Source organism: Doryrhamphus excisus, linkage group LG14 (assembly GCF_037039965.1).
Source record: "Doryrhamphus excisus strain RoL-2023G ecotype Guam linkage group LG14, RoL_Dexc_Guam_v1.1, whole genome shotgun sequence".
In the NCBI taxonomy this organism is placed as follows: domain Eukaryota; kingdom Metazoa; phylum Chordata; class Actinopteri; order Syngnathiformes; family Syngnathidae; genus Doryrhamphus; species Doryrhamphus excisus.
Window position 1 is genome coordinate 8764796 of NC_136370.1, and position 24709 is coordinate 8789504.

At 40.9% G+C, this 24709-nt stretch overlaps 1 protein-coding gene across 2 annotated transcripts in view; it reads right to left on the reverse strand.

Moving 5' to 3' along the window:
* Positions 1-1108: 1108 nt before the first annotated feature.
* The window catches only part of LOC131140366 (unconventional myosin-VI), a 48218-nt gene continuing 24617 nt past the window's right edge, over positions 1109-24709 (reverse strand). The window contains exons 17-33 of one of the 2 annotated variants that reach the window (XM_058090717.2): positions 23811-23906; positions 23337-23507; positions 20936-20974; positions 20763-20856; positions 19153-19283; positions 18968-19045; positions 18749-18878; positions 18290-18380; positions 16289-16439; positions 14355-14563; positions 14199-14277; positions 11294-11454; positions 10757-10807; positions 6478-6581; positions 4533-4667; positions 2857-3075; positions 1109-1668 (exon numbers count right to left, since the gene is read on the reverse strand). In XM_058090717.2, coding sequence (XP_057946700.1) covers positions 1469-1668; positions 2857-3075; positions 4533-4667; positions 6478-6581; positions 10757-10807; positions 11294-11454; positions 14199-14277; positions 14355-14563; positions 16289-16439; positions 18290-18380; positions 18749-18878; positions 18968-19045; positions 19153-19283; positions 20763-20856; positions 20936-20974; positions 23337-23507; positions 23811-23906 — 2139 coding nt within the window. In that variant the 3' untranslated portion in view covers positions 1109-1468. The remainder of the gene's footprint in view (positions 1669-2856; positions 3076-4532; positions 4668-6477; positions 6582-10756; positions 10808-11293; positions 11455-14198; positions 14278-14354; positions 14564-16288; positions 16440-18289; positions 18381-18748; positions 18879-18967; positions 19046-19152; positions 19284-20762; positions 20857-20935; positions 20975-23336; positions 23508-23810; positions 23907-24709) is intronic. The other variant, XM_058090718.2, reaches the window with a different exon arrangement.

The window sequence follows — 24709 nt, forward strand, 5'->3', positions numbered from 1 at the left end:
AGCATGCTCGCAACCCTCGTGAGGATATAGGTATACAAAATTGATGGATAAATTAACAAGGAAAATTTAAGAAGCTACAGAAATGACTTGAGAATTTCCCCGATTTTGTCACGATGTGGACGTCACCCTCTCGTGACAGCTACTTTAGTTTCCTTCCTTGCCTCTGTTCTGGTTTTCATGCCCTTATTTTGGTAACTACTTCCTTTCTTGTTCCCTTCTGCTTTCTCTCTGACTCATTTCACACACCTGTCTCTAATTTCCACACTCCCTATTTAGTTCAGGTGTGTGCTCTTTTGTTTGTGGCTTCATTGTCTTTGTGTTTGGTTTGCCTGTAGTTGCTGTCTACATAGCTTAAGTGCCATTAAATTCCTTTTACCTACATTTTTGGTCCTGCTCTCTGCATCCTGGGGTCGCATCGCTAAGCTAGCAAGCCCGCTCGTGACAGATTTGCTCCAATAAGTGGTGGAAAAGTTGACCCCTTCATGTGAATGCGGCACACCGAGTTACACTTTAATACGGCATCACGTAGGTAGCAGTGCGTTCACGTTGAGTTCATGACTGGTTCATATAAATTGTGCATAGTACAAATGATCTTGCACAACACCTGGCAACACCTGCGATGGACTGATGACCAGTTCAGGGTTTACTCCGCCTCTCACCCAAAGACAGCTGGGATAGGCTCCAGCATGCCCGCAACCCTAGTGAGGATAAGCAGCATAGAAAATAGATGGATGGCCACTGGCAACACAGTTTACGTACAATTCACACCTGTTTACAAAAATATACTTTCTTCTTTTTTTCATGTGTTGCAGCTCCCTTCATCTCACCATTTGAATATTTCCTATTTATTGTGTTGTGGTGTACAAGGACACACCTTCAAAGGCCAAACGCCTGCAGTGAACCTTTAATCTGGTTTAACGGCGCTGATCACCTAAAGTGCGTGAGCCTTTACATTTGCCTTTCGTTTGAAATAATCTCGTCCGTTAATCTTGTTTGCTGCTATTCCCATTAGCGTGTCAGCTCCAGTTAACAGTAGCGGGAAGTAACTGCTACACTGGCTCGCGATTGTTCACACTTTGACTTTAATGATCTCAGGGACTACAGGAAAGAAAATGAAACAATGACGACTTAAGAGGCGGCTTGTATTTTATTCTCTACAGTGCTGCAGCGCAAATACAAACAGAACACAAGCGAGTGAAAAAATGAGGTGTGAGAAACATGAAACGAATGCCATATCTTATCAAATGCACACAAAGCCACCACAAATGTGCATTTATCAAAATGAAATGAAGTTTCAAGAAACAACATAAGACTCGTACACACTTTTAAGGTCTCAGGTTGGGCTTGAGAGGTGCACGTGTGTTAGAATTTAAGGCCTCAACACAACGTCAACAAACAACACAGCAAAGTGGGAATACAGCTAACTGCATAAGCTATTTTGCATAAGGACCTCACTGCCATCTGAGGGTCACTTCAGGAGGTTCTGAAGCATGGCGGTGGCGTACGTAGGCCGGGCCTGCTTGTTCTCGATGGCTTTCTTCAGGTACTGGATCCCGTCACAGCGCTCCCAGATTTCTTCAAACTGCCTGGGAAGGATCTCTGCACCCCTCTTCCGAGTCAGACCAGTCTCTTCTAGACTCAGCTCGCACATTTCCATATCGTCTTTGCCTGTGAACAAAGAGACGTGTCAAAATACCACGACACATTGCCTCTTTATTGCATTTCCTATCCATGAATCTATCTTTGAAGATCCTGCAAAAAAGAGTCCAATATTTCAAACTGATATTTTCTTCCTGTCACTCAGAGCCACCAGTGCTCCGGAGAGATGCAGACCTGCTCAGAAAAAGTGTCTCAAAGGTTGGTCAGGCTAGACGACAACAGAGGAGTTGCTGATATTCAAACAACTCTTCAAGCGAACCAGAGGTTTTCTTCCTGTCACTCACACACACAAGTGGCCTGAATTGGAAAAACAGGTTGAGCTCGTCAGGAAACAGAGGTTTTAAGATAACGGTGATCAATGAAGCACAGTCATCAAATAACTGTCGAACAGCAAAGAAATACAATATTAAATATCCATCCATCCACTGACCATACCTCAATAATCAGAAATAATAATAATTTTGTAAAAATTATATTTAATCACATTTAATATTTAATCTCTGCGTTTGGCTGGTGACCGGCCCAGCGTGTGGCTGTCTCTTGTGTCACTTCAGCGATACCGCAGCCTGCGCAAAAGTGGTGCGCAATGTGGTGTAAATCAATATTGTTGGAGTGTATGGCTATATATGGCAGATTTATGTCAAGACTGGCTGTCCTGTATATCAATCAAGTGACAAACGTCATCGTGAGGATGAATGATAGGCTGATGTTGATCTTTTTTAATGCCATTCGATCGACCCATATTACATTTGAGATACTACAATAAGGAACCATCCCAATGCTAAGGGTGAGTATTTAAGCCTTACTGTGGTAATATAGGTATTATTATTATAGGTAATACAAGAAAAATGTGGCTATAGAGGTGTTTTGCGATGTCTACAAGGCTGTAATAATGTTAAAGACTGAAGGTCTTAAATACCTTTTCTATGTTCTAAGTATGAGAATATTCAATTTATTAATATTGAATCCTACTTGTATACAAGACTAGACAAAAAGTTCAGTTTTGGAAAGTCTTTACATCTTTGAAAATGGCATTGTTATCATATCTGGAAGCTGCAGTCTGTAAAAATTGAAGACATATGCATGCATGGAAAATGTCACAACAAGTACAACATGTACTACACATATTAACATCCACTAAATCCCAAACTCACATACAGTATATCCAACAGAGGCTATTGCCAGCTACTGACTCACCTGCCACCAGCACAATGGGCCGTTTGTCCGGGTGGAGCTCCATCTGTCGGGCAATCCAGGGCCCATCAAAATGTGCGTACCACCAGCCTTTCTTCTTATTCTGGGGGTCCTTGTATTGGTCAGCTGGGCGGATGAAAGGGATGCGAAAGTAACGCTGCTGCCGGTTCATGGCTACTTCCTGATGCTGGGCAATCATGGCCGGGGCGGGGTTCTGCTGAGCTGCAGTGAACACAATGACAGAAAAGTTTGACCAGGGCTCCTATGTACTAACATGGGTGACTAAGGGAGTACTCACACTAGACCAAGGATGACAAAGTGCGGTCGGGGGGGTGTTTGCAACCTGCAGCTTGTTTTTTATTGACCCATGGCAAATTGATGAAAATGGCCATTAATAAAACCAAACCAAAACAACAGCAAGTCCATCCATTTTGATGCCACTGGAGTTATGCGGGTAAGCTGGAGCCTATCCTAGCTGACTTTGGGCGATAGGCAGGGTACACCCTGATCTGGTCACCAGCCAATCACAGGGCACATAGACAAACATTCACACTCACATTCATACCTATGGACAATTTGGAGTCACCAATTAACCTAGCATGTTTTTGGAATGTGGGAGGAAACCGGAGTACCCGAAGAAAACCCACGCATGCACGGGGAGAACATGCAAACTCCACACAGACATGCCCAAGGGGAGATTCAAATGCATCTTCCCGATCTCTTGACTGTGCGGCCAACATGCTAACCACTCATCCACCATGCAGCTCATCATTTGGAGTCGTCTTGCTTATTTACATTGTAGAAGGTTGACACTGACACAAATTAATTCCAATTAAATACATTTCAAATTCAAAAAATTATATTCTATTCTGCTGTATTGCTGCTATTTCTATTACTTTGTGAGATAGTTTCAGTCTTATTTGGAGTCATTGTAATTATATATTTTCTGCCAGATTGTCGCCGTCATTAATTTTCAGCCGAGCAGCTATTAAATGAATTAATGACACATCTTTTTTGGACACACAAATGTATCTGCGGGTGAGTAAGCGTGCTGTGAGTTTAACTTTTGGATCATCTTTAGTTATCATGAATAATATCTCAGCAGTCTCATTGCATAGTGCATGAAATTGTGTTGGACCTTAAATGCTGAGCAGCGTGCTCACAATAGCCAAACGTACCGTTCTTTAGGTGTTAAGAGGACCTGGGTGCAGCACAATGGCCTAGTGTGAGTACGCCCTTAATACGTGCAAGAGCAAAAACATTATACCGTGTAACGTGTTACGTTCTGTTTTACTGCCTTTAGATAGAAAATGTTCTGATTCCCTAATGACCTCACACAATCCATTTTGTGCTGCAAAATGCAAAAATGCAGATCAGCAGTCTGCTTTCATGCATTTAAACAATGTGTGTGTTTATAGAGAGCTGTCACATTAACGTCCGTTGAACCTGACAAAGCATGAACGGCAGTTAGTTGTTAATTAGAATAAATATTTTCAGCACAGAGTAGGCGGCTACCTTTTCAGGCCGCTGTTTTTCGTCAACTAATTGAATTTACCAAGCTTATTTAAAGGCGGGTGATTAATCCCTGCCAATGAACATGAGGGGCGGAGAGGACGGAGAAAATAATAATGCATAATTGCATGAAAATGAGAATGGATAGAAACATTTTCTCTACCAACCGTAATCAGTGACAGACTTTGGAGCCCTCTGATCGCTTCCGTCATCATTGCGTTTCTTGTTCTTGGACTTCCATGCGTGATAGACCTTCAGACGGCGGTGGAACTCCTCTCTGCAGGCCGCCAGCAGCTCTATGTCTGTCCAAACACAATACATATGAGTGGAACTATACTAATATTTATTCATGGCAAACTTCCTTTTATATTAATAGTCCTTGAGTTCCCCTGGAATTTGACTACAAATGCAATGCTGTACACATGCGCAATATACTACATCAGGCATCCTCCTAGTTCAACCCAGAGCAAGTCATTCACACCTCCATTTTTCCCTCAGGAATAACCCACAAGTAGTAAATGTGACATTAAAGAGTTAACTGCTGAATTTATGTGAACTTGATTGCCAACCAAAACAGTAGCACCTATGGTGGCATGCAAGATGTTTGTGTGTGAGTTTAAAGACGTCTTATGTGGAGAGTCTCATCAGCCTGCATGAAAAATGTCCAATATCAGCACTCCAATCCGACAATCTATTCCAAACATCGCTCCAGCACTTCAATCCAGAAGCAAGCGTGTGTGCTAACAGTCACAGGGAGTGGAAGCGATGTTGGCCATGTTACAGTATTTTTAGTTATAGTAAAAAAAAAACTAATTGCAGATGAGTGCAAATCTTGTCATGTACACGTTCCCTGTGGTGGCACAGAACTGCGGAAGTTTAGTACAACCAATCTCATTGTGCATTTGAAGCTGCATCACAAAAAATGGCATGCAAATTTCCACATGGTCACAGATGCAATGAAACAAACCTCCGGCTTCCGCAAACAACTAGTATTGTCTGAAACATTTGCAAAGTGTGCTGAACTCCCACAAGAAGCTTCCCACAAATAATGTCGTCGTTTGAGGACCTCAAGCCTTCCTACGTTATGCCTAGCCACCACTACATGAACACTACATGGATAAAACTACACAGCATCAAGAAGTAACTGGGTTCTCATACCTACTGTTGCTGACTATTGTTATCTTTTTGAGCAATATCACTTCATCAAGCCTTTTCTAACACATGCAATAAAAGTACTGTGATTCGTGCTGATCAATGTCGGTAATGCCAATACTCACGGCTGCTACATCGTAATTGGATGTGACAAATTTGTCCTCTAGTTAGATGGCATACATGCACAAAAAGATAAATCAAATTTTCCAGTGAGTTGCCATGGTCCCTCCAGTGGGCTAAAGGAAGGACATTTGTTCATAAGCACAACAAATTCCAACCTGATATAACGGGATAGCAATATAAACATGTCAAACTAAATTTTCCCTCTTACATTTAAATTGCTTACAAATGTGCAGTCAGTGAAACTTGGTTTGACATTACAGTTTAGAAAAGAAGCCATGTCATCCATGTTTAATGAGAACATCCTCGGAAGAAAACCTAGTCGTCATTAAAATGCAATTTCATATGTGGAAAACTCTAATCAGCTGGACTTCAAACACAGTGTTTCTAGTATCAGCACCACTGCATGAAATAGCTTTCACAGATTAGCCAGATGTCCTTGGGATCCCACAGGAAGCATCTGAGTTGCTTGACTTTACAGCGGCGGCCATAAAGACATAAGCCGGGCAGCCAGTGGAAAGTCATCTGATCTTCATGTTGACTGATTTGAAGTTGGCTCCCAACCAGTCGGAAGGGCAGAGGTCTGCCATCCTCCATAATTGAGATAACTTCCTCTCGTTGCCGTAAAAAAAAAAAAAAAACGCTAATGAGCAGCAGCAGCTGTGGGAGTGCCCTCAGATCAGTCTTTTAATTCAGCGGGCACAAGTTCTTGCCAGTCGGTGTGTTCCATCCAGCTGCAGGCTCAGCTTTTTGGCAAATGTGCTGGATCCTTCAAAATGACTGAGAAAAATCCACAAAGGTGCAAAGGAAACACACACACATAGAGCTGGGTTTCCTCACCACAGGAAGTGTTGATGACATCCCGCAGCTCAGCATACTTCCACTTGCTGAGGTCATACTTTTTCACGCCAGCAGCAGCTTTGGTTGCCTGCACCTGAGGGCCCCTGCGGGTAAAGAGCAGGTGATGATTCGTGTGTGTGCGAGACACAAACAGAAAAAGAAAGCGTGTCTGCATAAAAGGTACACTGTTTGGAGGTGATACGAGGTGATGGTGTGAGGCTGTTTACATACTGTAATTCACCCATACCAAGCTAGAGTGCTATTCTAAAAGAGCTACATGAACACCACAGCACTTCAACAATTTGAGGACAAGCACTTAAAAGCATAATTAAGGATTCATACAGTCAATATGTTATGTCTGAATAAATAAATAAATAAATATTGTGATGTGAGGGGCATAACATTGCTTTGAAAGCAAAAACAACCACAATGCACTTTACCGGGCATCCTCAAGTAGATACTGTACAATAGAGTTCAACAAAACATCGTAGTGGTAACAGATTAGTTTATTATGAACGTGCTTCACGCAGTCACATGGAAGTACATCACACTATTCAAATGTCTGAAATGGATTAATAACTCTACCCATTGACATTGAATGGAACCAAATGTCATATTGGGAATGAGAATTATCAGTAAGCATGTCCCATAATTTTGGATTACCAATATTATCAGCTGATATTGGCATAAAAACTTATCGCTATTAAATTTTCTGCCCCTGGATTGTAAATATGTGTGACCGAGGGTCTTAATAAGCTGAGCACTGACGTTGTGCAAGCTCAACACTAGCAGTGCTTTGTCTCACTGTGACACCACACAGATGTCAAGAGCCAAAAGACAAAACAGCACACTTCCAGCCTTCACAATAAAAAATGCTGTGCATTACACCCTGTCAGATGGCATCTCACAAAATAAGAGTTTCAGAAAAATAGCTTCCCCTTGCGCAATGAAAGCGCTGGTTATGTGGGGTGAAAGTAAATCATCCTCCTGTAATAGGTCATGATTTTGTTAAGACTTTTGGTTTGACAATATGTTTAAAATAAATAGCTAGAGGACTACGTTAGAGTTTTCAGTGGGTCTAAGTTATTTTAAACACGGCCACATTTTGACCACATTTCCACTACCGATGTCGAGATTATCTGCACTGAGTCAATGCCGACCGCCGTGACCAGTCTTTGAGTTAAGACACAGTAAATCAGGCGTCTCCAGCTTGTAGCTCATGGACTACCAGTATCTCCAAACCGCTTTTCAAGTAGCTCTCCATAGAGTTTATCCATTTATTATCAACTTCTATAACCACTAAATTAGAGTGGGGTTCGGGAGTGTGAGGGAGCTGCCGATCCTCCCTCACTGATCAGGTGTATGCCCCGCCTACACTGTCCGGTTTCTCTGTGTATATAGTTGGCTTTAGTTATTTACATATATTTTGGTTAGTGCTTTAATTATATTTGTTTGCCATTTAAGTTTAAGTGCCACTTTAGTTAGTTTTTCATTCAGAAGTCATTTGTGTTGGTCCTAATTTCTCATCAGTTTCTCCTTTTGTTTGAGGTGATTGGTCGTGGCCCAAACATGGAGGCACGCCCATGGGAGTGCAGGCCAGAGGCTGATCACCTCAATTGGACTCTCCCAAGTGCCACCTGGAGGAGGGGGGGGTTGAATGGGTGGTAGTTGGGGAATCCAAGTTGTTAGGTGTACGTGAGTGTTTATATATATACATATACAGGAAGTGACCCATCAGTGGGGGACTCCTGAAGGACTTATATATAATATGAAGGGTGTTGGGAATGTAAATCAGGTACCTTTTGGACTTGCTTCACCCTCTCATTGGGAACTGTGGTTGGCCCTTCACAGATAAAAGGGGCTGGGTGAAATTGTTTGAGAGAGGCCTGGTGTGTGTGCATTTACAGGTTTCTTATTTGAAATGTTTCTAATGAGACTTTGTTTAGTGCATTTGCAGTGTAAGTTTGCTGGCGTTACATCAAAGTTACGGTGCGTCGTCATTGTTTTGGCTGTTTGGTTTACCCGTGCTGATCTCGTTTGTTGTTAATATTTTGTCATATCTGTTAACTCATTTTTACCAGGAATTCAGCAACTGTATTTTGCCCTCCCATTTTAATAGTTTAATAGTTAATAATTGTAATAGTAATAGTTAATCCGTATTTTAACTTTCAGAAAAGAAAAACAAAAGTTCCTCTCATTACTGCTGGAGCAGCACAGATTCTGGTCTGCTCAGTAACAATGGTGTAATACATCCTGTAGCTGGTAAAGTCAGGCCTTCAAAATAAAAAGCAAAATGGCTACACTACAGTACGTATTCCAGTCCTCAAAACTGCTGAAATGCTTATAAATACAATTATGTGTAAAGGCAAAATGAATTGATTTTTGGTTCCTAGGGGAATTCCTGAGGGGAGACACACTACACTTTGAAAACCCTTGATCTAGGTCTACTGCCCCTCTGTCTCTGTAAGGACCCCTTCCCAACAGGCCTCTCATTGTGGATTGGCCATCTTCCAGAGGTCTGCAGGGGTCCAGCCTCCCTGACTCTGCACTCAATGAAGATATAAAGACATCCCGCAAAGTGTGAGCTAATCTAATGTGTTTGCGGACAGACATATTTTACGCGTGCTTACTTCATCTTTTTTGCTCGCTTTGATGAATCAACAATTGATAGCTGGTTATGGGTCGTTTTCTCGTGGGAAGAAATTCAGAGAGGCATGTCACGAGTGTTTACATGTGAGTTTACTGCTTGCGTGATGATGCCGTACATCTGCTGGCATTTAGCTCACCCGTTTAATTTATGAATCAGGCAGACGGAGAGGACCTTCAGACTGTTAACAGCAGGTCTGAGCTCACATCTCCAGCTTCCCTGCAGAGTCAAGACTTCTAATTCAATAATACTGAGGAATTAAGTCCTCTATTTACAGCTGCTGATGTCTAAGAGAGGAGAATGCCCAATCTAATCATCCAGATTACCACTTGTAATTGATGCTGACTGAAACGTAGAGACAAAATGAGAATTGTGATCCTCATCATCATCATCATCATTCTGGCTGGGGAAAAGCGTGATGAGGAGGATTGTGGAGGCAGGGAAAAAGCGGTGAAGGTGAAGAGATAGCCTGTTGTTAATAGGAAATGGTTGTTTGGAGCAACAAGGGGATAGAGGGAGGCCAGGGTGTTTATTTTGTTCTGCCACAATGTACGACTATGCCAGTAACGCAGAGTGAGGGTCTACGTGTGCTGAATGCAATGACTTAATCTGTTTCAGCTCTGTGTGTTGCTAATGCAGCAAAATGTGCACTTTTGAGCAAAGTTCTTCATATAGATCTTCTGAAGTCCCTCTCATTGAAAGTAGTACAGTTGGAAAATTCCATCAACATAAATGTCAAATTGAAACATGCAATTGAGAACGATGGGTGTCCTATATTTGATTTTTAGAAGGTGGCGGTTGACAACTTTTATCCAAGAGGAGATTCACGGTAGTAAGAAAACAAACTGTTACAGAGAAGTGGAGACTGTGGAGTGGAATGCATTGGCCCCTCACAATATAGCAATAATCATAAGCAATTACTCAAAAAATATTGAAAGACAAAGGTATATGTAGAATTCTGGCCACTAGGCGTCAGTAATGTTTCATGATTGAGACATGTCATTAGATTACCTTCACAATGCATGGAGACAAAAATGGAGTGAAAAAAGTTTTGTGTGGAAGTGGTATTCTTTGGCTTCTTTGTCCCCCCCCCACTCAGTTCTAAACCCTTTCTTACATATAAAATACAGCAAATAAATTGGAGGCTAACTACTTAGCCTGCTAGCTCGCTAATGGTTACAATAGCAAGAAGATTGAATGGGAAAGGGGCATTCTGTTGATGGTTACATGTCCAAAAAGACGATTCTTTATAATGGTTAAATGCAATCAACACCATTGTGAATACTATGAGATCAAGGAGATTTAAAAAAAAAACATAAAAGAATGCAACTGGCATAAAAACTGAGAAGTTATAATCTATGTATTCAAAATGAGGTGATGACAGACACAGGCACAGACAATGAAACAAATATCTGTAAAGTATGTCCAATGAGTTTGACAAAAAAATCTATTGTTGTGTCTGATATGTGACGTTCATGCACTTCAACAAGGGCAGTGATTGCAGACAGACTGATAGCTACTCAAAGCAGCTAAGAGATATAGAACTATAATGACGGGTATGGAGCAGAGTGAAGGGATGGAGCGAATGCTTTTTGTTGGGGTTATACTACACTGACTGTGCTCAGGTCTTACATGGCTCTGGCTGAGGATGCTGAGATAGGAAGATCCGAAAAAGCCTCATCACTATGAGAGGACAGAGGAATAGGAGAAATCGGGTTTATGGACAGTGTGTTGTTGCTCATTTATGTAGATCAGTGGTTCTTAATCTGGGTTTGAACGAATCCTACGGGTTTGGTTAGTCGGTCTCAATGCCAATGGAGGGCTGAAGCACTGCGGGTTTTCTCTCCAACCAGTTGATTGATGCGTTTTTCCCCCAAATTGAAGGTGGTGTTGATAATTAAAATCACCTGCTTTGGTGACGGCTACAAAGAAGCAGAGTCATGGCATGAGTTTGACACCGCTGGTTTCAGGGGTTCGGTGGAGCCTCCCCAGCGGAAGTCAAGACACACCTGACTCATCGTGTTAATTCGTGATGACATTTTAATTTTCACTAAAGAAGGGTTCGGTGAAGTGCATCTGAAACTGGTGGGGTTCAGCACCTCCAACAAGGTTAAGAACCACTGATATAAATGCTAATGCAACTGTATGTGTCTTTTTAGCATCTATTACCTGCGCAGACTGGCATCCACCTGACCATCTTCAGTGATCAGCTCGGCTTCACTCTGAGCGATCCTCATGGCCAGCTCCCTGTCTCGTCTCTCTTGCTCTACAATGGCTGCCCGTTGGACCTGTTCCTCACGCTCCAGAGCCAACTGGATTTCCAACTCCGCCTGTAGGACATGTACAGACGCACAGACACAGCACATGCACCTGATTTAATACGAGTGGTCTTCCACTTGCCACAATCTACATCACAATTACAACTTTGCTATGTGCACAAGCCTGATTAATGCTATTAATCAAGGATGTAGGACCATTAAGAAACCCTTACTGGTCATGTGTCAACACATGACTATTATCACATCGTAACAGCATAGCATAGTACAGCAGTATACTGTGTATTTACCATCCACTGAAAATAAATATTGTCAACACAAGTGTGTAGTCAGATAACTGTGTTCTGCTGACACTCATCCATGGTGGGAGTGTCAACATCTGGAGCTTCACGAGTGCTGTCTGCTTTGTGAAGCATGTATTGTAACATTGTGTAGCAGAGCATGATCCCCTCCCTTGGGAAACCTTCACAAGCTCAAAACTCCTCTAAGATGACAAGTGCCTTGCTGAGGTAGCTGAAGGTCGAGTGGCCAAGCATGTTTTCCAGGCCTGAATCCAGTAGAAGGATAGTTGAGGAGCACAAGGTGTCTCTGTATGTGTGTCGAGATCCTTCATGATAACCACAACTATGTTCTATGTACTATGAACAAGCAGAAACAACCAGCAAAAAAGGCAGCTATTCATATACAGCCCAAAAATTCTTACGTCTAGCTGTGACTTACGCTTTAAGTATTGTCCTTGAAAATATATAACAATTACTTTATTACTGTGTTCACGTATACTACATAAAGGTTCTGGTTGAAACGCCGCTCTCATTTATGTAGCCACTGATGGTGATTTTCGTTAAAGGAGCCTTAAATATGAATCCCCTCTCAGCCAAGAATATATTATTAATGCTGTAGGACGGTCAGATCAGCAGGTATATGACACGCGACTAGAGTGAAGCATGAGGTGATCAGAGTGTTGAGCTGTTCCACAGTCACAGAGTACAAGAAAGATTTTATGGTCCCACCAAAGCCGAGTATGGCCCTCAAAAGAGCTATTCCCCGGGTTTTGTAATTCTAAACCATACCTAAATCACAAGCCTCTCTCGGAACCTCCCTAATGACACTACCACACAAAGATTTACAGACTAAAGGGGGAAAGATATCATGTAAGTCCTTGATACAGCAGAAAATAAATGAAAGCCGGGTAACGCCTTGCACAAGGTCTGCTGGTTGCAAACTTGCTGAAAAAAAATTGAAATGGTCAAAGGTCATGATCCTGTTGTTGGGCCTTTTCATTTGTGTAAATAGGAACGGAAAAATACAGGAATTGTTTGAAGTTATTTTTGGTAAATTCCTGGCAACTTTTGCATTTCATGTCAATAGTTGGTCACGCTGTACAGCCGATCAGAAGGTTTCTCCAATAGCAGTGTCATGACACAGCAGTAAAGGGTGGAGGGCTGTGCAGGAAGGCAATAGCAACCAAGCAGAGAGATTGCTATCTGATATTTTGTGCAGTGAGGAAAATCATTCCATTCTATTCCCCTACGCTTATCTGGGTCCGGGTCGCAGAGGTAGCAGTCTCAGTAGGCTTTCCCAGGCCAGCTGTGAGACATAATCCCTACAGCGTGTTCTAGGACCGCCCCGCGGCCTCCCGGCTGGGCATGCCGGACCTCAAGCTGAAATCAACTGAGGTTCGGCAGCAGGACAGTGATCCAAAAACACAAGCCACAAGTCCAACTCTAAATGGTTGAACAAAAACAAAACGAAGACCTTGGAGTCTTCATTTTGTCCTGACCTAAATCCTATTGAGATGATGTGATGTGCTAAAAAAACTATTTTTTAAAATACTTTTTGAAAAGGGTATGTGAAAACCAAAGAGGTCTTAAAAACCCATACTCTTACTTGGGTGGAAACAGCAGACTTGTTTTATAAGATGTGACATTTACACAACATTATGCAGTTTCTTTTTTTCAACAAGTACAGCGTATCTCGTTAACCTCCTGATGTGATTGTATAATGTATATTATTCATCTTATCCCGTGTTGTAATTGCTAAATGTTTACTGCAGTGCACCTCTGTCAAGCTTTTCTGGGAAAACAGCTTGCATTTACTGTGGCTCGCATAACTGTGAGAAGCTATGAGAGCAGTGGGATGTTGGTTGGAGCACTAAAAGTGAGTTATAACTCCCTTGTAAGCCTTTAACATTGAGGGAAGATCATCCATAGTATTGCTAAGCGCAAGGGTGTCCAAACTTTTTCCACAGAGGGCTGCATATGAAAATCAAAGGATGTGGGATCCATTTTGATATTTTTATGTTATGTTATACTTTATATGTATTGAAAGACAAAGCTTTGTTTTATTAGTTGTTAGTGTCAACATTTCTTCTAACTTCACTGCTTCTTCTCTGTACATTTTGCATTTTTGCTCTATTTTTTCCCATTTTAGCAATTATGTTTGGTTTAATTTTCTTGCTACAATGAGCAACGGGCCAATAAAAAAACAAGCTGCCAATGGCCCCCATCGTGCACTGCGGGCACCCCTAGCTTTGTGTGTTTAACTTGAAATATCAATACAATTTTCTAAAAACTCAAACTCCAGCATTAGGAAAACATCTTTTGTGTATGAAAATGGAGGCGATTTAAGTAAATAGTCGAGGATCCAGGAGTGGGCAAAATCAATATTCCCAAGGACCATTAAAAAGTGCTCAAATTGTTACTGGTATTTGCTTGGTTTTCTTGAGTTGTCTAATTGTCTTACAGGCATAACAATGTTGAACACAAAACAGACAAATACCATCTGACAGCTGCTCAAACCTGCAAAACCTTCTCTTCTTCCTCTCTCTTTTTTCTATCCTCCTCTTCCTGCTTCCGTTTCGTCTCCATCTCTGTTTTCCTAAAAAAGATTTCAGACCAAACAATGAACATTTCCAAAAATAATTCCATAATATGTTTTTTCTCCTGTCCACATACAGTCTTCGGTCTTCCTCCTCTTGTCTGCGTCGTTGCTCGTCCTTTGCCCTTGTCTTCCTCTCTTTCTCCATCTCCTCCTCGATGTGCTTCAGCCTCTCAGTTTCTTCCTCTTGCTGTTTCTTCTTCTGCATGGAGGACAGCAGTTGCTCCGAGCGCTTCACCAACACTTGGTACTCACTGTCAATGTTCTTCCAGGTCATTGCTGAGCCCTGTTGGAAGAGAGGTGAGGACAAGGACAAGATCAAGATCAAGATCAAGATCAAGATCAAGATCAAGAATCTTGCATATGTTGAACAAATGATTCACATGTGGATCCATTTACAGCTTGAAACACAAAATTTGTAGAGTTTAGCACCAGTAAATATTAGGGGTGCTGAATAACTGTGGATATGTGTTCAATATTTTCTTTGGCTATTTCTAGCTTTACTGCAACATTAAAATGGCAGTCTAAACAAAGGATGCTAAAATAAGAATATCGACTATCAGTTATGTCAAGTAGGCAGATTGTTAAAGTACAGTGTACAGTGGCTAACTTATTTTTACACCTGTGTATTATTAAAATGCTGAAACAAATTAGCATTACATCATTATGATGGAAACTATTTTGAACACGGGACAGGTTATTTCTATTTCCATAATTTCCTTTGGCAATCCAAACGAATCTGAAACAAAATCTCTTTGATCTCAGTAGTCTGGATCAGAGCTGTACAAAACTTAGTTTGACCTTATTATACATTTAATTTAAATTAAATAACATAATTTTCCACACATATTAAACATTGGTATTTTTATATTTTTGAAATATTCGTGGTTAGATTTTCACCAAAGTTTATTACTAACATTATCAACCCACTATAAAAATCTGTGCTAATATCTTAAAAACTACAGACAGAAACAAACACAACCATAAAACTCCTCCTTTGAGGGCAGCAATATAATGTAAAAAGGTGAATTAACAATTTTACTTTCCTTGAAATAAAAGTTTGCTCTCACTTTATATAACTTGAAGTGATAAAGGACCTTTGTGTGGCACCCACATTCAATGATCCGACCACAAGAAAGATGACAGATTGGCTGCTGGACTTGTCAGACAATTAGCGGAGAGGAGAGGTCACTATATTGCACAGATTCATAAGAGTGAGACACACTCTTGACATACAGACGGGAGGTGACAAGGTCTTGTCCCCTATGTACAGAGCGGACTGAATGACAGGCATTGGCATCCCATGAATTATTCACTCACGAGACGCAGTGCCAGGGGCAATTCTCCCAGCACCATGAGTGTCGACGTGGGGCTGCTAATAGGGTAACGGTGGCATAAAGAGGCGGGAGATGAGAGACCGACTGAGATGAAGGGGTGGGAGAAAGGGTCAAGAATCACTGCAGCGAGGATGCCTTGAAGAAACGTCAACATTTGCTAATCATAGCTGCTAATAGCACAGGAGGAGCAACAGATTCAAGGAAAGTAGCATTCGTGGGCAATGTTCGATGGACGGCATGCAGATTTGTTAGTCGCTTGCTGTACCTAGCAGCTCCAATAAAGACGTGCTTATTGCACAGGGCGAGCTGGGACTTGACTAATCAGGTTTGATCATTTAGCAGAACAGCCACACTAAATTCAATTATCGGAGGGAGGATTTCTTTCTCATGAGCTGATTGGAAATATTGATTCTGAGAGAAAACATGGGAATTTGGCACAACTTGAATGTGCAAGAAGTGTAAACATGGGGGAAGGCATAAACTTCAACACATGCTCCAAGAAGGGTTCATGCACACTTTCCTTGTAACACTAATCCTGAATCACGAGTACAGCATCTGGATGACTGATGACATAAGCAGCTTTACTGTCACTATTAAAAGGTCAGTCTTTACAACTGGGCAATAATCCTTGGATGCCGTGGAAGGAGGTGACATAAAGATAGCGGATGGCTCACCTTTATCTTAGCTAACAAGGAGTCTATGCTTGCTGCCAGCTCTTGGACCTGCTTGGCCATCTCCTGTTTGCCCTCCTTCAGCCCGTTGACCACTTCGTTGAAGCGCTCAATGTGTTTCTTCAGGTTTTTCACCTTCACCATACCATCAATGCTATATCAACATAAACACAGATCATCTTTACTATCTTCTTTACATCATAAGCCAAAGCAGGGGGATGTGATATCATATTTAAAAAAAACAGGTTATCAAGTGTAACCACAAAAGTGAAAGGCCCATAAGGTTGTAACATTAATAATTTGACAGAAATGTATTCAAATGAGAGTGTCAGGCTTCAGAGCAACAAATGGTTATCTCTGCGCCTGTGTTTGTTTTTTTCCTAGACTTTTCATTGTCATGCTCTGTGTAACTTGTTGAATTCCTTTGTGTTGTTTCTTCTTATTTCGTGTTTTATAGTCTTTTTGCAGACAATTCCTGTTCTTGTGCTATTTTCAGTCATCTTTACCTGCTTACTTGCTGACAAAACATGTCAGCAACATTGTTTGGCAATATTTTTTATGTACCAGTATAGATTCTTAAAATGATAAGAAAATGACATGAGAGAATGTGAACAAGCCGAGTTGATGACATTTTGTCATGGTGAGGAGAAGGAACATTCGTGGCACAAAATCATTATAAACACTGAACAATCCCCTTCTGCCTTACACAGGTTGAAATAGGGAAAAAACGAAAGTTGGCTTAATCTCCTCTTACAGAGCGTGAATGGAAGCTAGCAGGGTTGGCTTGTGTGGTTGTGTGTATGTGACTCGGGCCCGATGAGTATATTTTCACCAAGTTGTATTTTACGGCTTTAATCCAGTTTCTAAGTGGAAAAAATATGAGAAGCACGTTTATTTTTTAACGTTGCCCATCTTAGCCGTAAATACACATTCTCCACGCACGGAACATATTTCCATGACTGTCCTTCAAAATATAAACACCGTTTGCCCCATTTCTGCGTGAACAAAAAAAATCTGAAAAATCATAACAAATATCTTACATATACAGTTGGAATGGCATGGGTGACTACATCTTCCTTCGAAACAAGCACAGGCATTACAGTTTGTTGAAGATTTAGTAGCAATGTGTGCAGAGGCTGACATCCCAATAGAAAAGTTAGCCAGATTGTTGCCAATAAATAAATGTGTTTCACAATTTGAGACAGGGGTATTTCATTGTATGGCTTAAGGTTTGGAGCTTTTTATACAATACCCCGCTGAATTTAAATTTTATATCTTTTTATATCGTGATACATCCTAGAAATTGTCACGATCGGGCTTCACCCCCTCGTGACAGCTTTCTTAGTTTCCTTCTTTGCCTCTGTTCCGGTTTTCATGCCCTTATTTTGGTAACTACTTCCTTTCTTGTCCCGTTCCGTTTTCTCTCTGACTCATTTCACACACCTGTCTCTAATTTCCACACTCCCCATTTAGTTCAGGTGTGTGCTCTTTCATTTGGCGGTTCATTGTCTTTGGTTTGAGTTTATCTTGCAAGTGCGCCATCCTGCTGCATAGCGACAATAAAATACATTTTTACCTGCATTTGGGTCCTAATCTCTGCATCCTAGGGTCGAACCTTACAACTCTCAAGCCGCACCGTGACAAAAATATTGTCATAAATGCTAAGGTCCATATTGTTCACCCCTATTGGGAAGTAAACAAGGAGTTGATAGTTTATACTGTAAATCTCATATAATTTATTAATTGACATTGTGGGTGTAATATAATTACAAATCTATAAAACTAAATCCTGTAACTATAACAGTAATGCAAAGCAACCTCCAGATGCTTACATCTTAATATCAACACCAATCAACACATTTTCATATTTGTTGTTGCGATTGTACAATAAATAACATGTTTTGATGGAAGCAGATTGAGCCTGGCAAGGATTTCCTTTATTTCCTATGGGTTCTTTGGGTGCATTTTCTCAAGGATGGGTATAATGACAAAGGGGAGACTCACCGCGGCTTGTGCTTCTTCTTACATAACCACATGCGCACAGTCTTCTGAATCTTAATGCACGCCAAAGCCCTGTAGCTCATCTTGTTCCTCACTGGTGACAGTGTAAAGAAAGGAAAAACACAATGTGACACCATCATCCATGCAGTAATGGGATTCAGCATTTACATTTTTCTTTCTACTCGAAATGCAGTACTTTTATGGTCTGTTGTGCAGGAAGTACCTGATCAAGCAGACAGTTTTCTTTTGTAGTGTAATTTAATGCTTTTAAAACAAAGAGCACACTGCATGAGAAGGCACAACTAGCCACTCAGTGTTGTGGTGCGAGGAACTGACTGCTTTTCAAGTACAATTTAAAATAGCTTGAAGCTACTTTGCTTTCAACATTCAACAGACACTTGTGTTTATGAGAGTGTTTGTGTAAGAGATTATGAAAGCTGCTGTCTGGTGTATTGGACCCACATTTGATCACAGACAGGCTACACCACTGGACCTTCTTCCAGCGGCTGCACACCAGCCACTTGTTAACTTTCTTCAACAGTTCTGCCAGGTGGTCGGGATCCGACCTCATGATCTGATCAAACTCAGCAAACTGACAACACACCATTGACAATTATGATTAATTATGTTATTTTTCAGGGCATGGTTGTGATTGACAGAGCAGCGTTGACATTCTTGTACCTTTCCGGGGCGGAAGAACACTCTAGTCAATCCAAATTTGAAGTCATTGTCATTTAGTCCCAGTGCTTTGAACAAAGCCTACAAGGGAAGAAATTCAGTTGACATTGAAATTGTTGATGCCTTTTATCAAACCCAGAGTAAAGACAATTGTTGAATGGCAACAACGTAGCAAAACAGTACAGCACCTTGCAGAACAGTCGCGGGTTCAGGCGAGTGAGCTTATCAGGCATGTACTGTTTATACATGTTGTAAAGCTCATGGAAGGGGGCTCTGGAGGGGAACCCACCCTGCATCAGATCCAGCACTGACACCATTCCTAAATGGGAAAAATGCATATGCATGTTATAGTTATTTTAGAATATGGACTGCAATGGTCTCACTGGCATCCCTTCAGTATCAACCAATCAGCTTCCTGCCTTCCCTCCTGCCCTCCCAACTATCTCTTGTTTTCAAGTGTTTACATGCCATGCACTCGTTTGGCTCTTAATCTGTTGTATGCATCTATGAACTTAATTTCACTTCTCAAATATCACTGTGTTTGTCTGCTATATGATATATTTTAGCTAAAATTGCTGATTCCACTTATACAGAAAAATGTGGAAAATTACCACGGCTGCCCAAACTTTTTTATACAGCTGGCGCTTTAAAAAGCTTAGATTCGTGCAGCATTTGAGGCCAAACACTTGGAAGAGTGTGGTGAGTTTGAGGCTCTGTACTGTACTGAGTTTGGGCAAAATTTGGCGATGAGTACTGCCTCAGTAAGGATGTGGGAGGGCTATGTAGCACTTTTAGTGCAAGAGGGACTTTTGTTGTGTGCGGCGCTGCGTCGGACTCCGGATATGTGACGCGCGCATGAGTGTGACGACTTTTCATTCAGGTTTTCAATTAACAATGTGCTGTGATTGGCTGGCAACCAGTCCAGGGTGTACCCCGCCTCTCGCCCGAAGACAGCTGGGATAGGCTCCAGCACACCCCTCGACCCTCGTGAGGATAAGCGGTAGAAAATGAATGAATTAATAATGTGAGAAGAAGAAAAGAAACAATTATTTGCAACTTTGATAAAATACATAAATTGTATCTAAAAGAGCAACATGAAGCAATTTCGCTGTTTGTGTAGTATTTTTCTATACACTTAATAATTTCACCTAGATACTCACCGTATACTGAAATTTCAAGGTTTTTACACAATCCACTCCTCACATCTTTGTGCCGAAATCCTGGACAATTTTCATTGGCATCCGCTCTTGTGTCAGTGTCCCTGCTGTTCTCCAACCTGTGTCTTTTGGTTTGTAATTACTCTGTGTATATACTGTAGCGGTGCTTCTCAAATAGTGCGGTGGCCCCTCTGGGGGGACAGGCGCTGTGAACTGTCGAGGAGGTGTGGGAGGCAGGGAGGACTGTCAATATTATAGCAGACCTGCCAACATGTATGAATTTGTCGTACTTGGGATGCAAGTTGAATTCGCTTGTATGCTTATCAGTTTTGCTGCATTTCGCTGAGTTAAACTTTGAGTTTAAGGAGGCGGGGGTCATAATAGAACATAATTGAGAACCACTTGTATATAGTGATTTGGCCTTGGCTCCTCATTTGTTTTCTTGCTTGATGTATTTTCATTTTCATTTTATCCCCTTTTTAGTATTTGGCTGCTGGCTTGTTTTGCCTTAACTCAGAAGTCCATTGTTGCTTGTCGCTAATCTGCCTGCACCCTTTGTAGTTATTAATGGATTTCTAGAATCAATTTTGGCTGTTGGCAGACTGAATCAAAGTCAAATATTTCACCCTTCAACATGTTACCTGAGCACTGCAGCTGTGAGAGAATGAGAGCGCCTTCAAACTGGTGGCTAACCATTTTGAGGTTGGGTTTGACACAGCGGATAAAACTTGAGCCCTGCAAACAATAAAACAATAATTTTATTGTTTTGATTTGTTTTTTTACTCTTTGATCATTCAGTAATATTGTAACTCACAGTGCTGCGGAGCTTCTCCAGCAGCAGGTTGAGCTGCGTCTGTGAATGAAGCAAGACATAGGAACTCCTAAGACTTGTTGGAGGAGTTTAAAACGAAGTAAGCCTACCACATGGGCTTGAGGGCGCCACCACACATCCTCGTCATTCTAGCAACACACTCTGGCCACCGGCACCTTATTGAACCACATTATCTTTGTGCAAGAGTCCATGTCTGGTGCATTAGTGATGAAAGCCCAGGAGCAGTCTCAGTGATAAAGTCTGTTGAAAAACACTGTGCCTAGTTTCTACCTGATGGGTGAACAAAAGCAGACAGACCGTTCGCTTCTTGAAACAAATAAGTCAGACATAAGAGCAGTATGCTTGTGGTTCAATAAACACACTTTGTGAATGTGTTTTTCTGTTTCTAGCAGTCTTATACTTTTCTCATCTCTGCTCGGTAATAACTGAAGCTGACTTTAGACAGCTTTATGCGCTCACAAAGAAAAGAGGCTGAGATGGATGCAAATCAAAAATACACTTGTCTGAGAAAGGCTACAGAGAGATTTACTAGAACTAGACAATAACATCCAGTTCATCCTCCAAAGTCAAACAAACTCCATGATGTGACATTGTATCAAAGTCGTTCTCATGGCAAAACAATTCTAATACAAACTTATGGCGTGGAGTGAAATTTCATCTGTGCACCTTTATTAACGGCACCGGCAGAAAAGTATAAATGACTAAATAAAACTAAAATACACACAATGAAGATAAAACAGGAAAGGGATACTGTCAACATAGTGCCAGAATTGATAGTTTTGTTGATCGATTGAGTTTTGTTGTTTTTGTTGCATTGTTGATCATTTTCATGCTAGTCATTAGCATTTAAGCATTCAGCTCCATGCTACTTCTTTACTTATTCGTATCCACTTGGTAAATTCTGCTAGTAAATGTATCTGATACTTAATCAATTGTTTTGATATGATTCTGTGCATCTTTCCGATGTTGCAATACGTTCCACTTCTGCTAGGGTTATCATCGCACTTCTGTGGTGGTGTCAGGAAAACATTGTGTTAATCCTTTCGCACAAGCTACAATGTATGCGTAATCATGCAAAGGACAATTCAATGTTACTGATTCAGGAAGACAGTAGCAAAACTGGTTGGTGCAGTTTTTAAAAATATTGAGGAGGGTTACCCTTGGGGAGCAGAGAAGAAAAGAAGGTGAGATGAAAACAGTTTTTATCAATATGACCAAAGTTGTCAACCTTTTTCACTGTCACAACAAATGAAGACAGACGACAGCAGCAAACCCGCAGAGAATGCAGTAGTTCTAGAGATGGAGCCGGGAGTGGCGCTTTTCATCATAAAGATGTGAGTATTAAAGTGGTAAGCTATATTAAATGTTCCTTAATGTTCTGAACTTATTTGCTGCTATCCACATTGAGAATGGTGAGAATAAAACTTTAACTTTTCATTGTCAGTGCAGTACAAGTTTTCTCTGCGCCCTAAAATGACTAAATATGCCCCCTGAATATAGTTAATAAATTATTTACGTTTTTTTTCATTATTTTTTTATTTTTATTATTTAATGTTTTGATGGCTGTGCTTCAATTTTGATAAACACATCTTTTTTAGATTTTAAGGTACTGGTCGATCAGCTCATCCATGAACCAACTGCTAGCAAAGTAAAAGTGAGTGACAGGGAAGGAAGAGTGAGACATACAGGCAAAGAAGATAAAAACGATTGATAGACAGATAATGAGGACAGCAAGACAAGTGAAAGTTAGGGGAAAGAAGACCAATAGTCTCCCCCCTCCTGGCCATTGGCAATGGTGGAAGACTGAGAGGACAACGAGACAAGTAAGTCAGAGACAAAAGGAAAATAAATACACATGGTGTTCTAAGACGAGAAAAGCGAACACTGCTCTTCACCCGGAATGTTCATTCTTCACTATGGAAGCACAATATCAGTTATGTGCTCAGAGACTGTAGCACTCATAAAAAGTGGCAATGTGAAACTATGAGATAAAGCACAAAGTTTTTGACCAAACATACCCACTCTAGTCTGAACAAGAGTGGTCTCAGAGCACAGGACTGGACCAAACCTTAGCCTAAGAACATTTTCTGTGTCTGGCCCTTCTATAGATAATAGTAATCTGCTGACCTTATAATGATTTGAAATCCAAGCTATTGTTTTTAACATACATTTGATTATAGTCCATATTTTCCTACTTTACATTATCTGCTTTGGAAGTTCCACTGTAATTTTATCCATCATTACTATTTATTTTCGACTGGTTTATTTTGGAAAATATACATATACACATACACACACATGTGTACGTATATGTATATATATATATATATATATATATATAGTAGTACTCTGTGTTCCAGACAAACTCAGTGGCCACTCTGACCTTGAATTTGTTTCCAACACTGATGAAGCTGAGTTTTCCCGCCTTCTGTTTGGAGTCCTTGTTGCTTGTAGAGTTCTCAAACAGCTCTCGTACAAAGTTGTCTTTGGATTCGCACACTAAGCTCTCCAAGGACATGTGGAGGGCGTCATTGTTCTTCTCCACAAATCGAGTCTGTGGACACAAATGCACGTGTATGACTTTATGCACAATCATCACACTAAAAAAAATACTTTCACCTTAACTTTCTTAGTCATTTGTGCCCGGGTGACAGATGTGTTTTTAAGAAGGTCGAGGCTTTGAAATGAAATGCAAAGTTGCATACAAATTTGACACCCATTTAGCATCTGCTGTAATATTTCACGGCTCAGAGCTGCGTCGCTCACTCTTAATTTTCCTGTAACTGTGGAATGCAGCCCTTGCATATTTATGACCACAACACTGCCCCGTATATTAGTCTTTGTGCAGCAAAATTACCGTTTCATAGCACACTGCTCCGGCAAAGTGCCTGATGATAAAGCCTTCATCATCGCGGAGATTCCGATGAATAGTCAGTTTGGACTTCCTGGGAACCTGAGAGACATCGACATTGTTGAAACACAAATGTAATGATTTCACTCATAAATTACCCATCACTTTCCATCACTAACACAGAATAATACTGTTTATCTACATCGTGCTGCTATTGATTGGAAGGCTGGTTTGGATCAATGAACACGACTGAAATGAATGTATTACATATAGTGTACAATTTCAACCACTTGAGATAGTTGCTTACATAGACCTTCTCACCTATCACATCTGTATATACTTAATGAATTCCTGCTTCATCAGGGAGTGGTACTTGACAAGTAAACATATAGTTGTTGTGGTATATTTAGATTTCAAATGAAGGTACTGTATGTACAGTGTATGTTCATGTATATTCTTTGGCTGCAGATATTGCAGTTAAAAAGTGAATGCACCCCTCACCTTTCAGTTGCCGTTTTAATGATCTTCTCAAGGTATGATAGGATAAAAATAATCAGAAAATGCCTACATCTTGTATAGCAATACTATCCACTGAAAATGACTCAACAAAAGCCATTATTGTCGAAATAGCTGGCAATGCATAGGAGTACACATCACTAGAGAGTGTTGACCGAGTCGTTCAAAACACGTTGGTAATCGTTTCTGTTAACTTGTTCACTTACCCTGCTGTGGTAAGCTAAATTAAAACAGAAACAGGTAAGAGAGAATTGGGACACTCATGTCTGAATGGAATTGTACTTGCTGCTTTACAACATCTCATGGGTTTACTTTCAGGTATGGCTGAAAAAATACTATTGATTGTATTTGGCCATTATAGGTTCTAAGGCGGTGTTCGCTTATTGCAC